This window comes from Lissotriton vulgaris, chromosome 2_1, assembly GCF_964263255.1.
Source record: "Lissotriton vulgaris chromosome 2_1, aLisVul1.2, whole genome shotgun sequence".
In the NCBI taxonomy this organism is placed as follows: Eukaryota; Metazoa; Chordata; class Amphibia; order Caudata; family Salamandridae; genus Lissotriton; species Lissotriton vulgaris.
Window position 1 is genome coordinate 632,671,064 of NC_141687.1, and position 22,324 is coordinate 632,693,387.

Sequence of the window (22,324 nt, forward strand, 5' to 3'; positions counted from 1 at the left end):
GTATCCATTTCGGTGGGCGCCTCTTCCACTTCAGTGATGCGGCGCTCCGCCATATCAATACGCTCAGCATGTTTGTCCAGTCTCTCGGATATCCGATCCATTCGTTAGGAAAGGGAGTCCATCTTGGAGCCCAGACCTGTTAAGGAGTCTTGCAGGCCTTTTTCCATTGAGGCCAGCATGGTCTTAAGGTCACCATCTGGTGGGTCCTGCGCCCATCCGCCACCGTTCTGCCGTTCAACCGCGGACAAAGCAATACCAAAGGGGATGATGGACGTAGTGCTTGATGCTTGAGCAAATCAAACATTCAACCCCAGTAAACTGATCAGGGTTTAATCCATCACCATTCTTTAGCTCACTCCACCACCCCAGTTCAGACATAGCCATATGCAAATCAGTCTGACCCTGTGCCTCATGGGAACAGTCCAGCCCGAACTGCCAAGCCATATCTTCCCTGGACCGGAAACAAGCCTCCTGGGACCGGTTTCAGATTCATAATCTTCATCAGCCAGGCTATCTTGAATCCAGTGGCAGAGTGAGCTAAAGAATGGTGATGGATTAAACCCAGATCAGTTCACTGGGGGTGAGTGTTTGATTTGCTCAAACACTCCGTCCATCATCGACTTTTGTATCGCTTTGTTCGCCCTAAGTTGGCAGGGTATGCTCAGACGTGAGTCCCTTGCTCACTTTGCCACTGGATTCAAGATAACCTGGCTGATGCGGGTTATGAACCCGAAACCGGTCCCAGGATGCTTGTTTCCGGGGCGCACCGCCACGGCAAGCCGGTCATAGCAGCAATCCTCCTGTGCGCGCCTCGCACCAACTGCAGTCTCCCGCCGGGGGGGGCGCGCTGTCACTCTCCCCAGGATCGGCCTTCAAGAGGTAAGGCGCCGCCGCGTCTTATGCAAGCGCCAATCACAAGGAGGTCCAGAACTGCACCAGGTTTCCCGGCCTGCACTCACTACCGGCCCGCCAGGCATCAACTTGAATCCAGGGATCCACAGCCTAGTTGTCGCGCCGCACTGTCACACCTGCAACTCCGTGAGCGCTGAACCCTCACTCGCGCTGGTCAGCTCCCTTGAAAACTGAGCCCAGCAGCATCACAGGGCTGCAGTTTTCGCCATGGGAATGCCTCTGGTCAATGCAGGATTCAGGCAGGATCTTGTGTCGGAGCACGGAGCTCTGAACTTAGGCGGCCATCTCCGTCGCCGGTAAGCTCAGCCCCGCCACCACCATTTAAAGGCAGAAAGAAAGGGAATTTGACGCCCCCCATCCTCCATGACCCTGCACTATGGGGCACACGTTGTGCACCTCCAAACATCCATTCACTGTGTGCCAGGCACCAGATGGTGCTTGGCACATGGTGCTTGGATGTTGCCAAAATGCCTTTTTTCCATTGCAGCTTGTGCTGAGGTCCTTCTCTGAGCCGTAGCACAAGCTGCAATGGAAAAAGGTATTTTTTCGACCGCCTACACGGCGGTTGCAACGTGCTTTGGCAGGTGGAACTGCCGACTACATGTTGGGCGGTTTCATTCCCATTGTGATGATAGTTAGACGCTTGTCCAACCGCCATCGTAATCCGGCTCATTGCTAGCACGCAAAGATCTCTGCAGCAGGTGCCTTAACCCTATAAGATATTTTAAAAAACAGACCTTGTAACCAATTTAGCAGAACAGATTTACTACTATGATTCTCCTTGTTGCCAATTTCTTTGTTACAGGTTTAAAAAAAAAAAAGTATATGTTGGGCCCAGATTTTGCATCAGGGTTGCGTCAATATTTTGCAACAAACCCAATGCAAAATCTAATTTAAATATTTTAATGTGCTCAAATGTAAACATGACAGACATGCTTAACATGGGAAACAACCTTTTCAACGCAACTGTTACAACGCATGCAATTACATCGCATGCCATTGCAACGCAAAAGGTGTGCAGTAGTGAGACAAAGGTGTTGGATTTAACTCCAACTCCTTCCCTACTGTTGCACACACTGGAGTTGAATAGAAATCTAATCTATTCCAACTTCCAGCGCTCCCCCGACATAATGTCGAGGTAAAGTTTTGCGCTGCAACCACATGCGATGTAATGGCATGCGTTGTAACGTCACATATTCGCTAAACATATGTAAGGTCTTAAGATCTTATGTCACTTTATGTGAGGTCATGGTTTGTGATGCCACTTCCTGTGATGCCACATGCGATGTCATGCGCCGTGTTGTCACTCCATGTGATGTCACACCCACCCTGCCTAACTTGGCGAGCTCTCCCTCTTGTTTTTTGGGGACTTGCCCTGGTGACTAGGGATGGAGGCACATGAATGGTAATCAAATGGAGCTTTATTTCCACTGTCGCAGCTAATTTAGAGGCTCTCACCCTGACACTTGCCAGTCTGAGCCCTGCACCCTGACCCCTTTCAATTGTGAAGGGACGAGGCAAGGGAAGCGGTGGAATGACGCATGCCAACAGAATTTGAACCTTTGATTGAGGGGGGTGGGGAGCGAGCTGGCGGGGCGAAAACATGAGAACCATTTTCTGTTTTTTGTTTCTAAGCGGGTTCTTTTCTGACTTACCCTGACACCAAGGTGCTTTTAGCACTAGAATAGTGGTGACGCACTCCAACAATCACTAGAGTTTGTAAAAACAGGCCCACGATAAAGCCAGCCCAGGAAAAGAGCGAGTGCTTTTTTCATCAGTTTCTGGTTTTTAAAAAAAAAAAAAATTTTTCTCACCTCCTAACATGGTTCTTTCATTTGTCCCATACACTGCTTTGATTTTAAGTTTCTTCATTCTTTGAAAATATTTAAGATGTTTGTTTTTAGAGGAATTTGCTACAATGTGATATTGCTGTGCCATGTATCTGCAATACTGTTTACATTTCGGTTTAGTACCATCTTTCCCTTTCATGCGAGTCTTCCCTAGACCTTTCAGTATTCTCCATTATAGTGCAGAGGGGCGGCATGTTAACTTTCCTGTTTGTTTCTCATAGGTATGTCGTACTTACAACAAAGCACCACGAAGGTTTTACAAACTGGGAGTCCCCGGTATCTTGGAATTGGAACTCTGTGGATACTGGACCCCATCGAGATTTAGTGTGTGATCTGGCGAAGGCTATCCGGAAAAGGTTTGTGCATTTATCACTTTCGTCTTTGATTTGATTTCAACACAAATCTAGCTTATACTGTAGTCACTTTAATGCCTAGTTGGATCGGGGCAATCAGGCGGTCCCACTGTTGTGCTGCTCCTTACTTTTTATGTTTAAACGAAGTTGTCCAAAGTAGGGTTGTGAAAGATATCGTACGACTTATTATTAGTCAGTGGCACTCCACATTTAAAGTAATGTATTACGTTTTGGGCATGGTACTTGAAAGATGAACAATGAATGTGACGATCCCTAAAGAACTGAAGGCAACTTAACATCGAGGGTTTAAGCCAGTCTATTTCTTTTCTTTGATGTAAAAAAGAGAAAGTTGTGTATAAGGGTCAGACATTAATTAAATGAACAATCGCAGTTGCATCAGGGAGTTCATTTACTGAACACTAGCAAAAAAAAACTAGTCACCCACAAGAGGGCGAACTTCTAAACATTGTCCTAGGAAATGATTTATAAACCGTGCTAAAATATGTTCTCTTGCCTGATACTTTCTGTAGTTGTAGTCTTTCAGCTTTGGTTAAAGTTGAATGGTTAAATTGAAGTTGGATGAGTCTTTGGGGTGCATTTTGGATGTTGGCTGTTTAGACGATGTTTGGTATGAACACCTGTAAAGCAGAATGATTGCGAGTACCTGTGGTGGTTTGTTGAGAATGTTTGTTATCAGTTTCTCAGTGGGCATGCATCTCAGATGGCGGAGTTTGGGTTTAGAGCCATGGTGGCGGATGCATGAGTGAAGAACCGTAGAGCCACCTACGGTTCAGTTGATACAAAATGCAATGCAAACTTTTGAAATTGAATGCTTTCACACTTGTTTAAAAAATGTTGATTGATGTGTATGAAATCGAGAATCAAGTGTTTTTTTTCTTTTTTTTCTTTTAGGAAGATACGCTATGGACTCTACCATTCTCTCATGGAATGGTTCCATCCACTTTATCTAAGCGATAAAAAAAATGGTTTCAAGACACAGGATTTTGTCAATGCGAAGACCATGCCGGAGCTGTATGATCTTGTTACAAAGTAAGAGTTGGGTACCTTTCTGCTTTTCTGCAGGAAGGGAAATTTAATTTGTAAACTTGGTTAAAAAATGCTCTTGTGAAGCTGCTCGATGTTTCAAAACTAAGAAATCCTCCTCCAGTACCCTTCTTCCTAGTGAGTGTGGTCCAGGAATCACGCGCCGTGTATGTTTCTAATACCATCACGGAAGCTGTGAATAAACCTAAAACTTTATTCAATACGGTGAAAGATCTAGCAGGAGCTCAAACCATAGCCCCGGCCCGCCCATTGAATAAAAAGCAATGTCAGGACCTCGCCCAATTCTTTTTTGATAAAATAGAGAAATTAATCATTGGAATAGACAGGAACAACGTTGATCCTACCACAAAACAAGACCTGGAGAACACCCCCACTGTTAATCAAACTTTACAACATTGGCCGCCGATAACAATTGATACCCTTCAATCCATTATGAAGACTATCAAATCCGGCTCTCCGCAGGATCCTATTCCTATGAATATGATGAAAGAGCTAGACTCTTCCTCTCTTGAAATTATTGTTGATACCTTAAATTCTTCTCTGGAGCTCGCTGAAGTACCCAGCCTCTGGAAACATGCTATAGTAACCCCTCTCCTGAAGAAGCCAACAACAGACCCCGATATATTAGCTAACTACAGACCCATCTCTCTTCTCCCAGCTTTCTCTAAATGTCTGGAGAGACATGTACATTCTGCCCTTACCATATTTGCAGAAGAAAATTCCCTTCTCCATCCAACCCAATCGGGCTTCTGAGTGGGTTTCTCAACAGAAACCGCTCTGCTGGGAGTCTCTGAAACCATCCGGAAACTTATTGACGACGGTCAAACGGTTGCGCTTATTCTACTGGACTTAAGCGCAGCCTTTGATATTGTGTCACATAAAAAGCTGCTCACCACGCTAGAAAATAATGGAGATCAAGGTAATGCCTTGAAATGGATCCAATCCTTCCTGGACCAAAGGACCTTCCAGATAGCTTCATCTATGGCATGCTCTGAATCTTTCAATTCCCCTCATGGAGTACCACAGGGATCAATACTGAGCCCTCTTTTCTTTAATCTTTACTTAAGACCCCTGGCGGATGTAGCCGAAAAATCTGGGCTGACATTCATGATGTACGCGGACGATTCTCAGATCATCTTCAGGCTATCAGAATCTCACCCATCATCTCCGTCTCTGCTCAAACAAGGTCTCCAGAACATCTCCAACTGGATGAATGTGAACCAGCTGAAATTAAACCGAGACAAGACGGAGATTCTTTTAATGGGTAAACAGCCCGATCTATGGAATGCCTCACATTGGCCTTCTCAGATAGGAAATCTTCCAACGCCAGTTTCTCATGCTAGGAATCTGGGGGTAATCCTGGACAACTCGTTATCCATGAAGCAACAGGTCAGCAAAGTGGTTGGACTCTGCTTCACCATCCTAAGATGGCTCAAAAAGATATTATGGATGCTGCCCATCTCTATGCAGAAAACAGTAGTCAATGCCTTAGTTACATCTCGGCTTGACTACGGGAACATCTTATATCTAGGTGCCAACAAAGGAACAATAAAGAGACTCCAGATGATACAAAATGCGGCTGCCCAGATTCTCTGTCAAATACCTAAAAATACCCATGCGTCTCCTTACTTGCGCAAACTTCACTGGCTCAGAGTGGAAAATCGCATTCGATTTAAGACCTTAAACTATATGTTTAAAATAAAAGCAGGCACTGCACCCAAATACCTTCAGGCATTAGTGCACCCCTACATCCCTAAAAGAATCTTACGGTCACTCTCAGCAGCAACGTACTGTGTGCCCAGATTCAAGCTTGCCAGAATGGGAGGGAGATCTTTTGCCTATCAGGGTCCTTCCATGTGGAACATACTACCTATCCACATACGCAAAGAAGAGAGTTACTCTAAGTTCAGGAAAGAAATAAAAACCGGGCTGTTCGATCAATAATTCTGAATGGCCTATGACATGTCACTCTCACTTCTTTGCTGTGTCTTCTGGCGCCGGGAAACTCTTTTTGGGTAGCTGTTGCGCCTTACAAGTTTATAAAAAAAAAAAAAAGTGCAGTGTCTCTCTGATAGTGCCTGGCAGCGCTATCCTTAGCCTGGGTTCTCTTGAGTAGGCCGTTGCTGCGGGCACCTAAAAGTTCTGTTATTTAAGAAGCAAGTTCATTTTTTTCCCAGATATTGATTTATTTTTGTGAACAGGAACACAAACGTAGACCCCAATCTGCCTACACGTGCTCTGTTCCTTTTTAGGTCGAGCTGGAGAAAGCAAAGCATTGCGTCCAGCTCGTTAGGTCGAGCTGGAGAAAGCAATGCGAAGCATTGCGTCCAGCTCGCCAACTAATGTTGCCCGCCTCCTGGGAATCTGAGACGGGGGTCGGGCACACGCGGCGATTGGTGTCTGTGGACGCGCACGTCCAGGCCGGCGCCGTGCACATCTCCTGCCTCCGATTCCCTGAAGTGCGCAAACACACACATACACACTCACACACGCAGGCACACACACACAAACACACACACGCACAAAGGCGCGCACACACACACACACACACACACACACACACACACACACACACACACACACACACACACCCACACACACACCCAGGCACACACACACACACCCACACACACACACATACACGAGCGCACACACACGCAGGCACAGCCACATACTCCCACACATACCCCACCCCACTCACCGGTCTCTTTTGTTGCTGCGCTGTTTCAGGCTTCGTCACTCCGCCGCATCACACTGCTCCCGAACTTCCATTTTTCGGGCCGGTGGGAGAGGCGTAACCGGAAAAGCAAGGTCTGATGGGCAGGGTCAGAGAAGGGGAGGCGGGCCTCTTACCCGCTGATAGTCGATGGCCGCGCTTTTACATGCACAGATCTCTCCCCCATATCACTTCCTTATCCTTGTTTAGGACTTGTGCTCTGTCTGGATGCAATAACATAAAACTCAGGGGGGAGCAGCAAAATGTTGGTCATGTGCCCCGCTGTGTGAAGTATAGATTGCAGTTTGCAGTTTATAAGTTTCAAGCCGCATTTTAATTACATAGGCCTTAACTTTTGGAGGAAAAAAAGTGATTAGTTATCCTTCTTTGGCCATACCCCATTTAGAGTCCTACTTAAAGCACTGGTGGGTAGAAAAGTCTATCAATGTGATGTCCTCTGCAAAACTGAGTCCATAAAATGGTGGCAACATACCGCCATGGAGACAAAAACCCTATTTTTAACAATAGCATGTTTTCCTCGTTTTATCAGGCCCTGGCAGCACCAGCCGCGTGCATGGAGGACCCAACCTAGCCACCTGCAGCGCACCTATGGCTGTTCATATCCCTTCACCTCGAAGCGCTACCAGCGCCGGATGTTGTTGCAGAAATTAAGAGGGCTTGGCCTCAACTCAAGCGTGGACCGATGCCAGACAGAGCAGTGTAGCCCTTAATTGGCTCTACTGAAGCACACCCATGGGGGAGGGCAGTACCAGCCGCGGGAACGCCATGTTCACCCCCTCTAATCCCGTTACTAAGCGCTTAATCTTTTTAATTAAAAAGTGACTGGACCCAAACAGGTCTGACGTGCCCTCTGCAACCAGAGCGCGCTGTGGAACAAAGTCCATTTGACTCGAGTTAGGAGTTCAGTCCCAGATTTAGGGGGCGCGCTGAGAGACGGTCTCCGCGAGCAAGCGTGACATTCCTGGCCAGAGATCTGTGAGCTGCCGGGCCTCGAGAGGTCCCACTTGTAAGCCTCGGTGTACAAGTATTCGGGAAAATCATAGTGCACTGCACAGCATTAGGGGAGGCCTGGCGAGTGGAGTTCTAGAAGGGACGTGGTTGGTGCAAACATGTGCGTTCTCACGTTAGGCAAGTTATTGGCCTCTCTGCTGAGACTAGCAACAGACATTGGTTACGTCAGTTTTACACTTGTGCAAATGAAGTAAATTCATTAGTATTGAGCAGTCCCTCCCAGGGGCTGTCGCTTTCCTCCCTGCAGGGTGAACCCATGCCAGGTTTTCCGGATAGCCACATGGAATAAATTTACTTGCAAAAATATCAATAAGGAGCCATTTACGTAGTGGCAATAGTGAAAATGTGGCATGGATGCGATCCTCCTGGACCAAAGTTGGGCACCTGTGTGCCGAGAGTTAGGTCTATGCCGGAGTACAGACTGGCATACATTTTGTGTCCTAAATGTCGTTTGGAAAAATAGCGGGCCACCGAAATCAATAATAGAAAATGTACACCCAGTGGGATGCTGTTTTTGTTTATGACGTTGGTGTCAGCCAAATAGCTTCATAGAATATTCGGACAGAGAAGCCAGGTACTGCTGGCTGCTGCTGGCGGGTTAGGAGCTAGATAAAACTATACACAGTAAAGACACCAGGGGGCGCTCAGGTGACAAGTTTCCAAAGTGCATTTTCACCATTCCTAGCATGCCCTTTAGCCCTGCTTGATTGACAGCTCGTCATGGGAGCTTAACATGCTCCAATAACAAGCCACCAACCTGCATTTCTGGTCTTCGGGAACATTCCATGCTAAGGATCAATGAACTGTTTAACGTTAGTTGACCGGGGACCGCTGACCCTTGGAGACAGTGAGGCTGACGCTGAAAGTGTATTTCTTTTAGTCAGATTGCCAACTGTTTTGGTGTGACACATCTGTGCTTTCTGCTGGCATAGACCAGTGTGCAACCAAAATATGAGTGAATTCAGGAGCTCTGTGCAACACAAGCAGTCAGTTCGAACAAAGTGCTTTTTTCAGGTACGTGAACAATACAACAAAGCTCTTTATAATCAATCATTTTTTGTTGTTGCAGTTTTATAAAGCACGACATCGAGCCTGAAGGTATTGGAACGCTTTACATGAGCACCAGTAAAATTACACAAGACACATTCATTTGGTAGGCGGGGGGATTATGATATTTGCTCAGAATCACAGGATGTTTAGCCGACGCGGAGGTCTCGAACCAAATTCCCCAGTTCCAAGGTCGGCAGCTCTGACCGTTATGCCACATTCTCTCCTCCAAGGGCAGTGTAAGTGTTTTCACTAGATAAAAGCAGAAGGAAGTGTCTGGACTCTAGGCCTGGAACTCTGACCACGGTGGGGGAAATAGATAAAATTAACCAAAACAGCTTAAGTCCCCCTCCTTATTGATCACCTGTATATACATTTAAGGATGGCTCAAGCTCAGAATCACTTGATTCCCGCCTCACTTTTAAAACCCAGATCACCAATAAAACATAGGCAGGTGATATCTACTCTCGATCCTAATAATAGTAGCCTTACCTTCCCACAAGAGGCTGTGATCCTCGGCACGGGGACGCAAGCCGTGCTCACCTGAGGGAGTTCCTGAATCCATCCTGGCCCACCGAAGAGGAGCCTCAGCGCCACTGCATCTCTCCTCAGAGGGCTGAAGCACTCGGACAGTATCTCTCCGACCCTGAGAGAGCTGCACAGGTTGCCCCTTCAAGGTACACCATATTTAAGACATGGGGGCATATTTACAAGTTAAGTGACAACGACACGCTTGATCACTTTAGAAACGCAGGGGGCACCATATTTCCTAGAATATGGTGCAGCCCTGCATTTCCCCCTGCGCTGGTGCTAAATTTAGCTGCCTAGCGCCAATGTAGGATCCTTGCACCATAGTGCAAGGGTGCCTGTGTTGAGGGTAAGATTGTTTATGTGCAAGAAGGGGGACCTTCCTGAACATAAACAATCTTTAAATGCAGTTTTCTAACTTCTATATAAAAGTTACAAAACAGCATTTTAAAAAACAGATGTTTACGTGCAGGACGGTGCCCCGTCCTGCACATAAACAATCGTAGGCATTTGCTGTTTCCATATGTGCTGCACAAGGCAGCACACTTGAAAACTTTAATAACAAGGAGGAATAAAGCATTTCTTCTCTATGCGCCTGTTTAAGACCAGGATTTCCCTGGTCTTAATTCTGGCGCTGCCTCCTATTTATACTGCCCTTGAAAATAGGAGGCAGCATCAAAATCAATTGGTATTGCGGTGGAACGCCCACCCCAACACCGCTTGCCCACCCCTTTCAAGCTGAAGACAACGTGAGAGGGGGCCTTATTTACAAGACGGTGTTAAGCAACGTTAAGTGGCTTAACAGTGCCTTATAAATAAGGTGAGGCCCCTTTCGCCATCACAACATCACTGAAAGTGAAGTTATGGTGGTGATAGGGGCTTGTAAATCTGCTCTCTGGCACCAAATGCAAGCCAATGGTGAACAGCGATCCTGCCTGTCTGGACAACAAAATGAACATCTTGGTGGCCACCGCAACACAAGGTAGCAAACTTCTCTAGATGGTAAGTTTGTGCTCTCTGCACATCAAGCTGCTAGAGGTGCACAAACTGCCGACACGTAAAGAGACAGAAGCTGCCCCTAGAGGGATGCTTTCCATGTATACAAAAGGTTATCAGACCTCTTAAGGAACACATTGAAACTCTTTTACATATCACCTGAAACCAGTGAGGTTGACTAAGGAATTACTACAAAGTGTGAATGCAGTATATTTATATCTATTAGGATAATTATAACAAGCATTTGCGATGCAATAGGTCTCGCATTTTTTAAAATTTGACCTATTGGTATTGTAAATGACAATGCCTTTTATCATTGCAGGTTTTTTAAACGCATAAATAAAATGCTTTGTCATTTACACTGCCAATAGCTCAAAATCTCGCAAATGCGAGACCTATTGCATTGCAAATGCTTGTTCTCTTCGCTAGTGGTTGGATTTCTCCTTGAATCATAGTCAGTGGGTTATTGTGGCCTGGTGAAATGATCTGTGTCAAACTGTAATCCTATTATGGAAGACTATGTCATTTATTCACTCAGGGCAGATACATTGAGTACAGTTCAAATATAAAAAGTTAATCTGGTTAATAATACCCTCAATGCTTCCCCAACAAGCTACATTTTCGCCCTTACTTATGCTAGGAGTATGCAGTTTAAAAAATGTTTTAATTAATAAAAATTATGAATTTCCCTGATTTAAATATTCTGATTGCATGGGTGTTTTGGTTGCATTCTTTAGTTGTAGCTAGTAAATCTCTGAAATAAAATATTTACATTTTAGGTCTCGCCTAGCGCTGCTCGCTCTGCGAGGGCTTCTTGGAATCAATATGGTTTCAGAAGTGGTGTTTCGACTCCACCCATAATTTCTATTGGTGTGCGTGATTTCGCGTCATTGATTATGCTAAACGGAGTGTGAGGATTCTACCGGAGGACTTTTAGTCCCTCCTGATGATCACCCTGTCCACTTTTGGCCACGCCCACCCGGATTGGATTGTATAGTAGCGGAGTGACACTGTCTCCTTGAAAAGCCTGGAAGCACTCTTTCTTTTTCATTTTCATTGCGGTGAGTTTCAATTGCACAAACGTGGTCCGCTTCCGCAACGCTTGTTTATTTACTTTATTGCATAATCACGGTCCGCTTTGGCCATGCTGGATTATCAGCCTCTGAAGACTCACTAGTGAGCCTCTACTGCCAGCCTGGACCCACCCCTTTACGCACAGTGCGAGCGCTCTCAGTGGCTGGTACACATCCGTTACTGCTCTCCGTGCCGTGCTGTGATGTTAGCCGGCTGCCTGCCTCCTTGAATCTGCGCACAGGCACATTAGCATCTAAAATCAGGTGGATTCTTAACCCCTGAGGGACAGCCTCACCAACTGAAAGAAGTGAGGGCTTAACTTTTGGAATTGTCTGGCATAGCGGGAAGTGTGGGCATTGTGGTCCCCATGGTCAAACATCCCTTGCTCTGGCAGGGGAAGAAATGCAGTGCCCTTTAAAAACAGCTCATCCTTTCTTTCAAGATTTTCAGATTGTAAAAAGAAGCTGTTTCTTGTGTATTGTAAGCCACGTTCGAGCTGTGGAGGAAGCGCGTTGAGTTTTGTTTTCTATTCCCTGGTGTGTCTCCACACTCTGTTCGGGGTGGGAGGATGCACGTGTCCTCTAGACTGTTGCGTGCGCTTGAGCACGGTGCCGGCAGACAGATCGCATCTGTACGAGTGTCTGTCCCGGTTTACCTCGGTTTATCTTCTCTGTGCATGGATGGTGGCGTTTATAAACTGCAGCTTTGCCAACCCAGGGAGCACGGAGCAGCTCTTTGCCTTCGGTGTATTTGGAGGCTGAAACAAGGGCAGTCACAGACAGAGGCTGCTGCCTCTTCCCATGATTTATTGCAACAGCAACAACAGCCAACAAACTGTCTAAAGGTCATTTATTTCCAAGAGTGACTTCTTTTTAGTGCACACTTTAAAGCCCCCTGTGCGTGGTGAGTGTTGATCAGAAGTACTGCACCAAGCTTTTGGCAACTGAGGCATAGAGCTTATTCCTATAATAGATATAACTAATAACTTGCATGAACACGCGGTTTGTGCCGACTGGTGAATCTAGTTTACATCAACTGGTGCATGTAGCTTGTGTCACCTGATGTCTATAACTCGTATCAACAGGCGTATGCAGCTTTTCTGATAGATACATCTGCTGTGTGGATTCCTCACCTTGTGAATATCCCCCTTGCGCCAGCAACGTTTGGAAAATTCTTTGTAGCACGCCGGCGTGGTCGACGTCATACGAGCACGGCATTGCGCGCGACTCCGTCTGACGTCACCGACTTCTCATAAGGCCCACGTCGGCGTGATGTCGGTTCCCTTTTTTCCGCGTCATCGACGCTAACGGTTTCTGGGATCTTCTGCGATACTTTGAGTATCTTGTTGCTATTTGGTGTTACTGTTTCTCTTTTGAGAATTTCTTCTTCGTCGAGGATGTCGTCGAGGAAGACGGGGTTCAAGCAGTGTGGTTCCTGCGCCCGAATGATGTCGAACACTGATCCGCATTCCGACTGTCTGTGGTGTCTTGGGTCGGACCATGATGTTAAGAACTGTCGTTCCTGCTTCAAGATGAACCCCAAGGCCTTGCGAGAGCGGGAGGCGAAGCTTCTTCTTGCGAAGGAGAAAGAAAGAGAAGCTGGAAGGTCTTCGAGGTCGGTTTCCAGGCGCTCGAAGTCGAGGCAGATGTCGCGGTCGAAGTCGAGGTCAAGGTCGGCTTCGAGGTCGAGGTCCAGAGTGAGGTCGAGGTCCAGAGAGAGGTCGAGGTCTGTATCCAAGTCGGCTTCGGGCCATGCTTCGAGCTCCTCGAGGAAGAAGCATAAGAGGAGTAAGCATCGCTATAAACATCACTCTGGCAAGGAGTCTTCGGATTCGAAGAAGAAGTCTCGTAAACATCATAAGGACTTCGTGTCTCCTTCTCCGGCACAGTCTCATGTAGGTTCTCCTGTTCAGGAGCAGGAACCGGATCTGGAGTCGCACCATTCTTCGGTGCATGATGAAGAGGAGGTTCCTCGAGCTCCGACTCCGGATGTGGAGCCTGAGAATCAAGAGGGCCAGGGTGCACCTTTGCCGGATCAGCCTCCTTCGGAGTGGCCGTAGGGTTCGTACCCTCCCTTTCCTGGTCCAGGTCCGGATCCTTCGCAGTTTTTAAATGCCATGTTTGGTGTTTATGCGAGGGCAATGTACCCCACTGGCGCACCAGTAGGTCCCATGGGTCCATTGTCTTTTAATTTAGGTGTGCCTCAGGCTTATGCCCCGGCTCCCTTTATGCCGTTTATGCCAACACCTTGTGCTCCTTGGCTCGGTACGGCGCCGCCGAGGTCGTCGACTTCGCATGCGGCTTCGCCGGCTCCGGATCGACCTCTTGGAGATTCGGATCGTGGTGCTTCCTGTCCTCAATTTCCTCGTTCGACGTCGGCTCCGGCTCCGTCGGAGTCTTTGCCGGATCCATCGACTTCGGTCCGCATGGAATGGTCGAGGCGCAGAGCTCAACGCCTCTTGGAGGAGAAGGAGTATATGGATTCCGAGGTTGAGGAAGGAGAGCTACAAGATCAGGGGGATTGTTTTGAGGACCTCCAAAGCGCTAGTGGCCTGGAACTTTCTCCTGAGTGGGGTTTGCCATCTGTCTCTGATACACCATCCAAGGATGTTGCTCCCTATCACGTCGTGATTAGGAAGGCTGCGGATTTGCTAGGCTTGACTTTGCCCACTGTTGAGTACAAGCCCAACATCCTCACGGAGGTTTTACATTCGCCTTCTTCTATTATAGAGCCTACTCTTCCTTTCACTGACGCTTTGACTGAGCCTATAAAGGAGGTTTGGAAGAGACCTTTGACTGCTCCTGCGGTTTCCAGGTCGGTGGCAAGGCGTTACAGGGTGGCTCCTGGTGACCCTGAATTTCTTTCCTCACATCCTTTTCCGGAGAGTCTGGTGGTGCAGGCCGCTTGTTCCAGCAGGGCTGCAGGTTCATTCCCTCAGGTGCCGGCAGACAAGGACTCTAAAAAATTTGGACCAGTCTGCTAAAAAGATTTTCTCCTCGGGTAGCATGGCTTTAAAATCTACTAATGCTACTTGCCTGTTGGGGAGATATGTTCATGCGTTGATGGACTCTGTGAAACAACTCTCTTCTAAGCTTCCAGAGGATGATAGGAAGAACTTTAATGAAGTGGTCTCCGATACTCAGGCTGCAGCCCGTATGGTAATACAGAGTGGCATGGACACGGTGGACTCTGTTGCCAGGATTATGGGCTCTACTGTTGCTACCAGAAGGGCCGCATGGCTTAAATCTTCTGATTTTTCAACTGATGTTCAGTCTACCTTGTTGGACTTGCCATTTGATGGGACAGGCCTCTTTGGTAAGAAAGCTGACGTAGCCCTGGAGAGATTCAAGGACAGCCGGGCGACGGCGAGGTCTTTGGGCCTTCAGGCAAGGGGTTCTGCAACTAGGAAGCTTAGGGGATTTGGCAGATCCACTTTTCGTTCTTACAACCAAGGCCAGCAGCAGCAGCAGCGACAGAATCCTCTGTATAAGACCTACAGAGGAAAACAAAGGGCCAGGGGTCGTGGACGCCCGGCCTCCTCCTCCTCCACTTCCTCTAATAATCAACCCCCTCCCTCTACAGCAAAGCAGCCCTAGATCCGCCATTCTGGATCATGTAGCTCCGGTGGGGGGTCGGCTTACTCATTTTCTACGGGATTGGGAATCGGTTACATCAGATCTTTGGGTTCTCAATCTCGTAGAAAATGGGTATGCGCTTCCTTTCCAGGAGTTTCCTCCCAATTACCCTCCTTGCCAGGGTTATTGTTCGGAGGACCACCTGCTTCGCCTGCAGGAAGAAGTCCTGGCTCTGTTCAGAAAAGGTGCGATAGAGGTGGTCCCGGAGCAGGAGAGGGGTCAGGGGTGCTACTCCCGGTATTTCCTGATCCCCAAGAAGGATGGTAGGTTGCGTCCAATCCTGGACCTCAGGATTTTGAATCTCTACCTCAAGCAGGAGAAGTTCAAAATGCTCACACTTGCGCAGGTTCTTCAAGCGCTGTTGGAAGAAGACTGGATGGTGTCAATCGACTTGCAGGATGCGTATTTTCACATTCCAATCCTGAAGTCGCACAGGAAGTATCTCCGTTTTACGGTGGGATCGCAACACTACCAGTTTGCGGTCCTTCCGTTTGGTCTTACTACTGCGCCTCGAGTTTTCACCAAGGTGATGGCGGTGGTGGCAGCACATCTCAGGAGGTCGGGATTCCTGTGTTCCCCTATCTGGACGACTGGCTGATCAAAGCGGAGTCGCCCGAGAAGGTGCTTCATCACCTGCAAGAAACATCGCAGCTGTTGTACAGGTTGGGTTTTTCGATAAACGTGCCCAAATCTCACCTGGTGCCCTCCCAGCGCAACCTGTTCATAGGTGCGGTACTGGACACTACTGTATGTCGTGCATTCCCTCCTCCTCAAAGGATTCGCGACATTCAGGAAATGGTTCCTTTATTCTACAATGGAGCGGTTGTTCCAGTCCTGAAGGTCCTTCGCCTGATCGGTCTGATGGCTTCTTGCATTCTGTTGGTCAACCATGCACGCTGGCACATGAGGGCACTCCAGTGGTGCCTCCGCAGGCAGTGGTATCAGCACAACGGAGATCTCTGGGAGTCAGTGAAGATCTCCAGAGAAACTGCAGCGGATCTGTCTTGGTGGGGCGTGGAAGGCAATCTGTCACAGGGAAAGCCTTTTCAGCTACCACCATCAGTGGCCACGGTGATAACGGATGCATCCACTCTAGGGTGGGGTGCTCATCTGGTGGATCTGGAGGTCAAGGGTCTTTGGTCTCCAGAGGAAAGGTTGCTTCACATCAACCTTCTAGAGTTGCGGGTGATACGTTTGGCGCTCAAAGCCTTCCTCCCTTCCCTTCCCTTTGCTGTCAGTCGATCCAAGTCCTGACGGACAACACGACCGCGATGTGGTACATCAACAAGCAGGGAGGAGTAGGGTCGCAGTGTCTCTGCAAAGAGGCTCTGCGTCTCTGGTCCTGGGTTCAGGATCATCAGATTTGTCTGATGGCAAATCATCTGGCCGGAGTTCTGAACGTTCGTGCAGACGTTCTTAGTCGGCAGTTCTCTGCTGACCACGAGTGGAGGCTTCACCCGGAGGTTGTTCACGACATCTTTCAGATGTGGGGGACTCCTCGGGTGGACCTGTTTGCCACTTGCGAGAAGGCTCACTGCCCGTCATTCTGCAGTCTCCAGTATCCGATGCAAGGAGCGTTGGGGGTCGCGTTTCAGTTGAGCTGGGGAGGTCAGCTCCTTTATGCGTTTCCCCCCATACCCTTGATTCCTCGGGTTCTGAGGAAGATTCGCCAAGACCGGGCCCAAGTCATATTGATCGCCCCGGATTGGCCAAGAAGGGTGTGGTACTCGGACCTTCTCCACCTCTCCTCTCACCCGCCGCTCCGTCTCCCTCTCAGGGCAGACCTCCTCTCTCAGATGGAGGGGCAGGTTCTACACCCCCACCTCCAGACATTACACCTTCATGCCTGGAGATTGAACGGGGCAACCTGAGTTCCTTTTCTCTCCCTCACGATGTGGTGGATGTCATTCTTTCTGCCAGGCGCGACTCCACCAAGTCCATCTATTCGTATAGGTGATCTAAATTTGTCTCTTGGTGTAGGGAGAGGGATGTTGACCCATTGAAGGCTCATTTGTCTGACATTTTGTTGTTTGCTCTTTCTCTGGCACGGCAAGGTTTTGCTGTTGCCACGGTTAAAGGATATCTTTCGGCCTTATCGGCATTTCTCTGTTTGCCGGATCAGCCCTCTCTTTTTAAGTCTCCTGTAGTATTAAGATTTTTGAAGGGACTCACTAATAAGTTCCCTCCTTCTCCCTTTATTGTTCCTCATTGGGACTTGAATCTTGTGTTAACTTATCTGATGGGTTCTCCGTTTGAACCCTTGCACAAGTGTCCCATGAGGCTTCTTTCTTTTAAAACGGTCTTCTTGGTTGCAATTACCTCGGCAAGGAGGGTAAGTGAGCTTCAGGCTCTTAGTTCCAAGCCCCCGTTCTTGTCCATTCATGCTGAAAGAATGGTTCTCAGGACCAGGGCTGCTTTTCTGCCTAAGGTGGTGTGGGCTTTGGGTATGGGCGGACCGGAATAACAGGCGTGGAGGCCGTATGTAGTGAGCTATGTCTTTAGCTGTTTTTATTATCACACACAGATATAGGGTTTGTAGAGGTACAGGCAACAAAGGATTGGAGAGGGAAGGTCCTTGAGGGCAGTCGTCAGGGAGGAATAGTCCGTGAAGAGCTTGCGTGGTACGTCTTCTTCTTCCAGACTTGGGGATCCGGTGGCCCTCTGAGTTAAAGAGAGACAAAATAGGGCAGTTTAGACCTCGTAGTTGGGTACTGACCGATGACACCAACACCCGGCTTGTGATGAGATAAAGGAGAGAGTGAGGAGGGATCGGAAGGGTCGAAGACGGAAGGGAATACAAGCGGGAAAGGCAGAGGGTGAAAGTAGTGAGGGTTCCGGTGGGGGAATTCTCTTTGTACAGTGGCTCGGGGAGTGCGCGTATATACAGTGCTCCTAGGAGTGCTATACAGTGAGGGGATTGCTTATATACACTATTATACAAGTCGACCTGAAGTTCAGGAGACAGGGTACTCACATGCCCCGCCGCAACTCTTCTCCGAGTTGCGGCCGCTCTCCAGCCACCTCCTGGGGACTCCACCAGTCCTCGCTCCAGATCTCTTCCTCCTCGCCTCCGGTCTTCGCTTCTCCTTGGTCTCCGCTATCTCCGTCCACCGCCTCCAGTTCTTGGTATGCTGTCTCCTGCCACGAGTCCGCCGTCAAGAACTCTGCTCCTTCTCCGCGGCGTCCTTTTCCGGATTTCGGTCCGGGACCATAGGCGGGACTTCCGGGGTCAGCGACAGGTACTTCCGGGTTGTTGTCACTCGTATTCGATTCCTGCATGGAAAGAGAAAGGGGAGTATGCCGGGTTGCCAGGGACGCAGTGGGACCATCATCGGAGCCCAGAGAGTCGGTACTGAGCCATCGCCCCATAGAGGTAGGGGAAGGGTCCGTTCCACAGGTGGTAACTCCCTTCCATCTAGGACATTCCATTACCCTTCCTACCTTTTATCTTCCCCCACACCCTTCCAAGGAGGAGGAGAGGCTTCATCGTTTGGATGCGAAGAGAGCGGTTAGTTTCTATCTTGATAGGACTAAAGACTATCGTATTGACGATCAGCTCTTCGTGGGTTTTGCTGGCTGCAAGAAGGGCAGAGCTGTGCACAAGCGCACACTTTCCAGGTGGATTATCCTCTGCATCAAGATTTGCTACTCTCTGGCGGGTAAAGACCCTCCTGAGGGTATTAGAGCTCATTCAACTAGAGCGAAGTCTGCATCTTCTGCATTGTCTAGAGGTGTTCCTGTTGAGGACATTTGCAGGGCCGCGACATGGGCCTCCCTCCACACTTTTGCGAAGCACTACTGCTTGGATGCTGAGGTGAGGAGGGACGGCCACTTCGCGCGCTCTGTTCTCCAAGATTTCCTGGTATAGCAGAGTGGTCACCCTCCTCCAGGAGTGGGGACTGCTGTGGGACTCTATTCACAAGGTGAGGAATCCACACGGCAGATGTATCTATCAGAAGAACAAGTTACTTACCTTCGGTAACGCCTTTTCTGGTAGATACAGTATCTGCCTGTGGATTCCTCACTGACCCACCCGCCTCCCCGTTGTCCACTCTGCTATACCTGGGTTTGTGTGCAAATGTATTTATGAATTTGTATTTCTGGATTTTTATGCTTTTGCACTTTAAGTGTTTTTAGATTGCGTGTACTGTGTACATTGTATATGTGTATATATTTGTTGGTTCGTCCGGGTGCCTCGAAGGCACGGAAAAAAGGGCGGAACTGACGTCATCATGCCGACGTGGGCCTTATGAGGAGTCGGTGACGTCAGACGGAGTCGCGCGCAATGCCGTGCTCCTATGACGTCGATCACGCCAGCGTGCTACAAAGAATTTTCCGAACGTTGCTGGCGCAAGGGGGATATTCACAAGGTGAGGAATCCACAGGCAGATACTGTATCTACCAGAAAAAGCGTTACCGAAGGTAAGTAACTTGTTCGTTTCAACTTAAGCATGTAACTTGTATCCATCGGAGGCTCCAGCGTGTGCAGACTGGTGCTTTGAGGTGATGTCGACTGGTGCAAATAACTTATATCGACCAGCGATTCAAGCTTGGATCAACCAGTGCTTCGTGTCTGGATCAACCAGTGCCGTTTATGTCCTCTGGTGCTTCGTATTTGGATAAACTGTGCTTAAAGTTTGCGTCCTTCAATGCATCGAGTTTGCAACCATATGTGCACGAAAAGTCAGGGCTGTAGATGCCATCACCACTGTTGGGGACTTTTTAAATGGAGGGCAGGCCAGCAGGACATACCGAGCAGTGCGCCCCTCCTCGCTTCCATTGAAGGGCAGGCAGCGCCGACGAACAGTTCTCGCTCAGATGTACTTTTTTAAATTGTAAGTGATAGGAGGTACCCGACCAAAAAACCTACGGTCACGCTTGCCAACGTGGGCTTGTTTTCTTCCATGTCACAGGAGGCTGCTACGTGCCCAGGTGAAGTTGTCAGATGATTTACCCTGATGAGCGAAACAGTGCTCCAACTTGTTCATAAAAAGGCCACCTTTCAATACATGTCATTCACCCACTTCTCCAGAAGTTTTCGTTCACCCTTCTCTCTTCTCCTCCCTTATTATTCCGCATCCTTCCTATCATTTCCTCCTTCCTGTCTCTCTCAAGTCCATCCTTTCATCTCCTTTGTCTCCATCACTCTGTTCCGTCCTTCCCCAAATTCCACTTTCCCCAAATTCCACTTTCCCTCCATACCTTCATTGATTAAACCCTTTTCCCAGCTCTTCTTCACCCCCACCCAATGTCTAACATGCCTCTTTCGCACTCCTCCTTTCCTAACTCCGTCTCCGTACTATCTTCTTTTCTGCTTCTTTTCTCTCCTGCCTTGCTTCACGTTTCTTCCCTCCAGCCTTTTATCTCTCCTTCTCCCCTTGTTTTCTAAACCTTCCTTCTATCCCACCCCTTCTCTCCTGGCACCCAGAATCGCCGATCAGTGGCTCCCATGAGGTGGTGCTGGTCTCGTGGCATATTTGCTTCATTCTCTTCACACAAGGCCTTCCTAAACAGCGACAGACATCACACTTTTTTCCATTTTAATGTGGCCGTCGTTTGCCAACGGGGTCTCTTGCACTCTTTTTTTTTTTTTTTTTTTTTTTTTTTTTGTCCAATAGGGCAAGGCCCATTGATCTGCACTTTACACTTAGCAGGAGATGCATTTGTTAAGTTGTCAAATGAGTGCCTGTCAGGCTGCTCTGTGCTCGCGCCCTCTGCCTGCTCGGGCTTCTGTCCTGTCTGCTGCCTGTACCTAAAATGTCACAGTAGTTAAGGACTGCATCACCCAGTGTACAGTAAGTCTAAAGCTCTTCAATTCATGGCGGCACAGCACCAAGGATAATGTGCTGCATAGCTAAATACTTACAAGGTTCCAAAGGCGAGACCTTTTGGCTATGCCAATGCTTGTTTGAATCAATAGGTCTCTTCCTTGTTTGACCATTCTTCTTTTGTGTTATTTCAGCTCATCTGTGAGAGTAGTGCAGATAAAAGCAGATGGCATAGTTCTATATACTTCTCACTTTCCATTTTATTTGTTGTCCCTACCATTGCTATCTGTTTCTGTGGTCTGGCTCGACAGTTATGTGAGTATCACAAGAGAGGTGCTTTGGCTCAGCCTGCATGTTGAGAGCCCGTAATACGTTTGATTGGGTGGAAGTTGTGTGCGTCCACAAAAAAAAATGCCTGCTCTCCTCACGGATGTGATCTATTTTGTTTATATTATTCACTTACCCAAGTTTGAAATGTCAGGGGTACATAAATGACATTGTAATGCTGTTAAAGTGTCTTAGATAACTAGATCATTTATTGTGTCTTTCTCTGGTAGCAGCACAGATGGGAGGACCTACATGGATGTATAGATCTGGTTTGACAGTGCAACTGTCACCAAACCTTTTAACCTAAACCAATATTATTTTTTTTTTTTTGTCCAATAGGGCAAGGCCCATTGATCTGCACTTTACACTTAGCAGGAGATGCATTTGTTAAGTTGTCAAATGAGTGCCTGTCAGGCTGCTCTGTGCTCGCGCCCTCTGCCTGCTCGGGCTTCTGTCCTGTCTGCTGCCTGTACCTAAAATGTCACAGTAGTTAAGGACTGCATCACCCAGTGTACAGTAAGTCTAAAGCTCTTCAATTCATGGCGGCACAGCACCAAGGATAATGTGCTGCATAGCTAAATACTTACAAGGTTCCAAAGGCGAGACCTTTTGGCTATGCCAATGCTTGTTTGAATCAATAGGTCTCTTCCTTGTTTGACCATTCTTCTTTTGTGTTATTTCAGCTCATCTGTGAGAGTAGTGCAGATAAAAGCAGATGGCATAGTTCTATATACTTCTCACTTTCCATTTTATTTGTTGTCCCTACCATTGCTATCTGTTTCTGTGGTCTGGCTCGACAGTTATGTGAGTATCACAAGAGAGGTGCTTTGGCTCAGCCTGCATGTTGAGAGCCCGTAATACGTTTGATTGGGTGGAAGTTGTGTGCGTCCACAAAAAAAAATGCCTGCTCTCCTCACGGATGTGATCTATTTTGTTTATATTATTCACTTACCCAAGTTTGAAATGTCAGGGGTACATAAATGACATTGTAATGCTGTTAAAGTGTCTTAGATAACTAGAT

The 22,324-nt window shown here is 47.9% G+C and overlaps 1 protein-coding gene across 1 annotated transcript in view; it reads left to right on the forward strand.

The window, feature by feature from the left end:
* The window catches only part of FUCA1 (alpha-L-fucosidase 1), a 157,071-nt gene that overhangs the window by 41,019 nt on the left and 93,728 nt on the right, over positions 1–22,324 (forward strand). Inside the window, exons 2-3 of the mRNA XM_086955803.1 lie at positions 2,984–3,118; positions 4,028–4,165. Coding sequence (XP_086811929.1) covers positions 2,984–3,118; positions 4,028–4,165 — 273 coding nt within the window. The remainder of the gene's footprint in view (positions 1–2,983; positions 3,119–4,027; positions 4,166–22,324) is intronic.